This window comes from Oncorhynchus tshawytscha, linkage group LG09 (genome assembly GCF_018296145.1).
Source record: "Oncorhynchus tshawytscha isolate Ot180627B linkage group LG09, Otsh_v2.0, whole genome shotgun sequence".
Lineage (NCBI taxonomy): Eukaryota > Metazoa > Chordata > Actinopteri > Salmoniformes > Salmonidae > Oncorhynchus > Oncorhynchus tshawytscha.
In genome coordinates, this window is record NC_056437.1 from 23,746,800 (window position 1) to 23,753,935 (window position 7,136).

A 7,136-nucleotide genomic window follows, 5' to 3' on the forward strand; every position below is an offset into this window, starting at 1 on the left:
TACATTTTAACATCAAATTCTTACAAAATACACCATTGATATAGACCTGGACAGTATATGTTATCAAGCAGTATTGTACATTACTACACTTGTTAAAGACATTGTGTCGCCATTGAGCCACTAGAGGGTGGCGTTAAATAACATCTGGATTGATTCATGACATCCTCAAAATGTACTTTACTTTTAGAATACTTACATACTATTTATCATTAAATAACATGGAACAAACACAGACTTTGGTCTTTGGAATGTACATCCCAAAATAACTAAAATGTCTTTATAACAAGCTTATGCCTTTAGCACTTAACATGTCATTACAATCCAATACAGCCGAATCATGCTGCATCAACACCACATTCTGAATCAACACCAAATGTATCTATAATAACAACAGCTAACTGAGATAAGTAATGTAAGTGTATTATGAAAGAAACAATTACAACAACAGTATAGTTTGAAAATAACATTATCAAATCTGTGTTTGTCAAACTTTTGAATAAAAATATAGGAACTATAAACGCCTTAACTTTAGAGTTAAAATATGTTTAGCTATCGCTTTGAACCATGGATAAAAGAAAGCATAAATTATTGGATTAATTAAGGAATTAAGAAATGGCAGCAAGAGTAAGTAAGTTAATGATTGTAGAAAAAAAAAATGTAGAAAAAAAATTGAAATCCAACAAGTGAGATAGGTGAAAACTACAATAGATAGAGTTTTTGCTGCTTTTCTCTCAGTCTTATTCACCAGTACAGTTTTAACACCAGACTTGGTGGCAGCCTCTTTTGAAAATATCTTTCTGGCCTGTGATTTGGCGACGACAAATATTTTGAAATAAAGTGTTATAATAATATAGCATGGGACAACCATTATAATTACAAAATCAATGGTTTTACTCCAGTTAAATCCTTCAAAAATAAAACATTCTTCAAAACACATTTTGGGTACCTGTAGAGTTACAGAGTTACTTGAAATAGCAGCATTGTATATGCTACACCAACACCAGGTAATCAATATCCAACAGATAATTCTTGGTATTGTTATTTTTGAGTGGTACAACAAGGGATAACACACAGCTACATAACGGTCAATAGATATCAAAACCAAATTGCCCAGAGATAAAGAAATAATTAAGTAACCGATGAAGAGAAAAAACACACAGAAATATTTCCCAAAAACCCAGCATGATTCCATTACTGCCACAGTCACTACTGGTATCGCAATCAGTCCCACCAGGAAATCTGTCACAGCCAGAGAGAGGATGAGCAGGTTGGTTGGAGTGTGGAGCTGCTTGAAGTGATAGATCGAGATGATCACCAGTATGTTCAAAAATACTGTAACCGCTGAAATGAATGAGAACAAAATGTACAGTGTTATGTATATAGATGTCGATAGCGAAGCCTTCCTGCAAGAAGAGTTATGAAAACAGTGTTGAGCATCTTTGTGTTCCTCCATTTGTAAGAAAGGGTAAAAATTCTGTGGTCCTGCTCCTGTTTGATCCTTTGTATGACCCTGTCAGGTCACCCTTCTGACAGACTATGAGCTCTGCCTCTCTATTTATCCCTGCGTGACTGAGGGAAACTCCCCCTCCTCAGAGTTTCTTGACACACACACCACACATCTAAATTAATAGTGCCATTATGGGAAAATTCAATATACAGTGCATTCGGAAAGTATTCAGACCGCTTCCCATTTCCCACATTTGTTACGTTACCGACTTATTCTAAAATTGATAAAACACATTTTACACACAATACCCCATAATGACAAAGCGAAAACATGTTGTTATTAATTTCTGCAAATTTACTACAAATACAAAACTTAAATACCTTATTCACGTAAGTATGCAGAAAATTTGCTATGAGACTGGAAACTGGGCTTAGGTGCATCCCGTTTCCATTGATCACCCTTCAGCTGTGTCTACAACTTGGGAGTTGATTGACATGATTGGACATGATTTGGAAAGGCAAAAACCAAGTCATGAGTTTGAAGGAATTGTCCGTAGAGCCCCGAGACAGGATTGTGTCATGGTACAGATCTGGGGAAGGGTACCAAAACATTTATGCAGCATTGAAGGTCCCCAAGAACACAGTGGCCGCCATCATTCTTAGATGGAAGAAGTTTGGAACCACCAAGACTCTTCCTAGAGCTGGTCGCCTGGCCAAACTGAGCAATCGGGTGAGAAGGGCCTTGGTCAGGGAGAGCCTTGGTGACCCAATTGTCACTGACAGAGTTCCAGAGTTCCTCCGTGGAGATGGGAGAACCTTCCAAATGGACAACCATCTCTGCAGAACTCCATCAATCAGGCCTTTATGGTATATTGACCAGACGGAACCACTCATCAGTAAAAGGCACATGACAGCCTGCCTGGAGATTGCCAAAAGGCACCTAAAGGACTCTCAGACCATCAAGTCAAATCAAATTGATTTATAAAGTCCTTCTTACATCAGCTGATATCTAAAAGTGCTGCACAGAAAGACAGCCTAAAACCCCAAACAACAAGCAATGCAGGTGTAGAAACACAGTGGCTAGGAAAAATCCCCATCGAAAGGCCAGACAGAACCTATGAAGAAACCTAGAGAGGAACCGATGAGGGGTGGCCAGTCCAAGATGCTCTGGTCTGATGAAACCAAGATTGAACTCTTTAGCCAACCGTTGCGTGTGGAGGAAACCTGGCACAACCCCTACGGTGAAGCATGGTGATGGCAGCATCATGCGGTGGGGATGTTTTTCAGTGGCAGGGACTGGGAGACTAGTCAGGATCAAGGGAAAGGAAATATGTACGGAGCAAAGTCTAGAGAGATCCTTGATGAAAACCTGCTCCAGCATGCCCAGGACCTCAGACTGGGGCATAAATTCACATTCCAACAGCCAAGGCAACACAGGAGTGCAGTGTTGCAGGTTAGTAACAACATGATTAGGGACTATGTTCATTGTTGTTTAGGGGAAGGGGAAAAGGTCAGTTATACAACTGAATGCATCTTCCACATTTAACCTCTGAATCAGAGAGGTGCGGGGGGATGCCTTAGTCAACATCCACAGTGCCTGGGGAACAGTGGGTTAACTGTCTTGCTCAGGGGCAGAACAACATATTTTTACATTGTCAGCTCAGGGATTCGATCCAGTAACCTTTCGGTTACCGGCCCAATGCTCTAACCACTAGGCTACCTACCGCCCTAACTAGCTAACTTTAGCTGGCTGGCACGTTAGCTAACGTTACGTAACCTGTGCGATCTTACATGTTGTTTACTTAGCTAGGTTCATTATTTACCTAGCTAGCTAGCTACATGTCTTAAGTTAAAGTGTACTGTTAGCTAGCTAGCTAGGTAAATAATGAACCTAGCTAAGTAAACAACATGTAAGATCGCACAGGTTACGTAACGTTACTTGTATGATTACTTGTGTCCCAGAACCGTTTGCTTTGCTAGTTAGATCCTAATGTTAGCTAGATAACATTGAACCTGGTTGATAGCTTTCAGCATTTTCATGCAGGGTAGTAACAACATGATTTGGCACTGTGTTCATTGTTCTATAACTAGCTAATGTTAGCTGGCTGGCTCGTTAGCTAACGTTACGTGACGTGTGTGATCTTACACGTTGTTTACCTAGCTAGGTTCATTTGTTACCTAGTGTAATGAAGTGCTATTTCCTATGCAAATGACCAGCTTACTGCTATTGCATTGCTATAACTGAGACAACACATAGCAACGTATTTTCACAGTAAAACATGTTAGGGCTCATACAGGATATCTCTCACACACACACTCACTTAAATCATCCACAACACTGTCAAAACAGGATACATCCTAGCCACAGATGCTAGCCGTCAGTTCGGCCACAACATCCCAAGACAAGAACGCACACACATACACACACTCACTGCGAGGACACACAGACTTGCCAAGACAAGAACGCACACACATACACACACTCACTGCGAGGGCACACAGACTTGCCAAGACAGGAACGCACACACATACACACACGCACCCCCTCCCCTGGGAATGGGCTCCAAAGACAAAGAACTCTTCCAACTGCCAATGGGACGGCGACACCAGTCTGGAGGGAACTGCCAATCGACTACCAGCAACCTACCAGAAGCCAGGACTACCAGAATCTACCTACGTCATTTCAATGTATAAAATGAACTGTACGACATGTTTCTGGTCTCTTTTTCCGATAGTTCCCTAAGAACTAGACGAATGGGGCCGTGCAGCACGCTTTGCCAGATATCATTACTCTTGAATAAACGGCCTTTACTATACATTATCCGCCTTGTCCAGAGTCGCAACTTGGTCTTGTTTCTCATGTATCTATTCATCAACACTAGCTAGCTACCTACATGTCTTAAGATCTAAGTGTACAACACCCATTGAATATGGCTGGTGTCAGTAAACGTTGGCAAAAAAAAGCATAATGAAATTGTTGTCAGTAAAGCTGGTTAGGCTGTTTTCATGTTATCCAGAGGTAAACAAATCATCGCCCAAAGCATCAAGTGTGTGATCTGAACGCTCGGGGAGCGAAACTAAATGGGTTGGGCTAAAGCGTAAGAGGGTGTGAATGACGCTGAATGGGTGTACAGTCGTGGCCAAAAGTTTTGAGAATGACACAAATATACATTTTCACAACATTTGCTGCTTCAGTGTCTTTAGATATTTTTGTCAGATGTTACTATGGAACACTGAAGTATAATTACAAGCATTTCATAAGTGTCTGTTACTACTGCAAGCAAAGGGGGCACATGAAGTTGGACTGCCCTACACTGAGAAGGATGGGCCAACACAAAGAACAGAGCCCTTAAAAATCAATACCACTGCCGAAGGCACCGGGCTTAGCCACAGAGGGTCTAGTTATTGGGTAATGACCTTGCTGGGGATCAGATGTGTGTGGCCCGGTGGTGAGTCAAGTATCTGTAGACACACAGGAAACAGAGGCATTGGAGAGGAAATATCCTGGTATATTCCTAGCCTGTCTAGTGACTCGCTCTCAGATGCAGGCCAAGCAAGCATCGGCAGATATTTCAAAGGATTGAAGGGACCCATCAACACCTGGTTTGCTAAGATATGGGAAGTGCTAGACCCCCTACAGTTCAAGTGGGAGTTTCTTGTTGAGGAGCAAAGGAAGGATCCTACCATGGCCCCTCTGATTTAAACCGTGTCATTCTTCGTGGAGAATCAGGAGATAGCAGCGGGGTCCCCTCCTGTACTCCCTGTTCACTCATGACTGCATGGCCAAGCACGACTCCAACACCATCATTAAGTTTGCCGACGACACAAAAGATCATTGACAATGATGAGAGGTCAGGGAGGGAGGAGGGAGGAGGTCAAAGACCTGCCAGTGTTGTGCCAGGACAACATCCTCTCCCTCAACAGGATCAAGACAAATTAGATGATAGTGGACTACAGGAAAATGAGGGCCAAGCTCACCCCCATTCTTATCGATGGGGCTGTAGTGGAACAGGTCGAGAGCTTTAAAACCTCTCTGGGATGGGGTCTAGTTTCCTGAATTTCCGCCTGACTGACATGCCCAAAGTTAACTGCCTGTTATTCAGGCCCAGAAGCCAGGATATGCATATAATTGGTAGCATTGGATAGAAAACACTTTGTTGATTCTAAAACTGTTAAAATAATGTCTGAGACTATAACAGAATTGATATGAGAGGAAAAAATTGTGTATTGTATAGAAATGTCGTTTGACTTGTTTGGACGAAGTTTAGTGGTAGCTTTTTGGACTCCTTTGTCTACATGTTGAACGAGTCGATTACTGAAATCGATGGCGCCAACTAAGACTTTTGGGGATATAAAGACAGATTTTATCTAACAAAACAACCATTCATGTTGTAGCTGGGACCCTTGGGATTGCAAACAGAGGAAGACCTTCAAAAGTAAATTATTTATTTAATCGCTATTTGTGATTTTATGAAGCCTGTGTTGTTTGAAATATACGTTGTTGTGAGGCGCCGTCCTCAGACAATCGCATGCTTTCGCCGTAAAGCCTATTGTAAATCGGACAACACAGTTAGATTAACAATAATATAAGCTTTTAATGATACTTGACACTTGCATGTTCATGAATGTTTAATATTACGATTATTTATTTGAATTGTGTACCCTCCAATTTCACCGGATGTTGTTGGCTGGTGTCGCTATCCCTAATTAAGTTCCTTGGTGTCCACATCACCAACATGGTCCAAACACACCAAGACAGTCAAGAAGAGGGCACGGCAATGCCTATTCCCCCTTAGGAGACTGAAAAGATTTGGCTAGGGTCCTCAGAACTCTATAATCTAGAGATTGCATCATCTGTGGATCTGTTGGGGCAGTATGCAAATTGGAGTGGGTCTAGGGTTTCTGAGTTAATTTGTGTTGATGTGAACCATGACCAGCCTTTCAAAGCATTTCATGGCTACAGACGTGAGTGCTACGGGTTGGTAGTCATTTAGGCAGGTTAACTTAGTGTACTTGGGCACAGGGACTATGGTGGTCTGCCTGACACATGTTGGTATTATAGACTCAGACAGGGAGAGGTTGAAAATGTCAGTGAAGACACTTGCCAGTTGGTCAGCGCATGCTCAGTGTACACATCCTGGTAATCTGTTTGGCCCTGCAGCCTTGTGAATGTTGATGTGTTGAAAGGTCTTACTCACATCGGCTGTGGAGAGCATGATCACACAGTCGTCCGAAACAGCTGATGATATCATGTATGTTTCAGTGTTCCTTGCCTCAATGCGAGCATAGAAGTTATTCAGCTCATCTGGTAGGCTTGTGTCACTGGGCAGCTCCCGGCTGTGGTTTCCTTTGTAGTCTGCAATCGTTTGCAAGCCCTGCCACTTCCGTTGAGCGTTGAGATTATCCACTCATCTCCTGATCCGCACAAGTCACTCTGATCTCTTTCTGTAAAATCTCCCTTTTCTTCTCCAGCGAAGGATGGAGATGAGGGCCTGTTTGGGTGTTTGGAGTATATCCTTCCCATCCGACTCATTAAATTAAAAAAAGAGCAATGTGCCGTTTTAGGACGATAGTGCATAGTCCTTGAATGAGAAGATCATCGTGGATCAGTTGGCAGGTTGGTGAGGGCCACGGGTTCAAATGGCTTTTTTCCATTACATTTCTCCAGCCCCATCCCTTAGCCGTTTGCG

The 7,136-nt window shown here is 42.4% G+C and overlaps 1 protein-coding gene across 1 annotated transcript; it reads right to left on the reverse strand.

Moving 5' to 3' along the window:
* Positions 1 to 511: 511 nt before the first annotated feature.
* LOC112259073 (trace amine-associated receptor 13c-like) lies at positions 512 to 1,498 on the reverse strand. The gene has a single exon (XM_024433840.2). It carries the CDS (start codon positions 1,451 to 1,453, stop codon positions 512 to 514), a length of 942 nt encoding a protein of 313 aa, XP_024289608.1. The 5' UTR covers positions 1,454 to 1,498.
* Between the last annotated feature and the right edge of the window lie 5,638 nt (positions 1,499 to 7,136).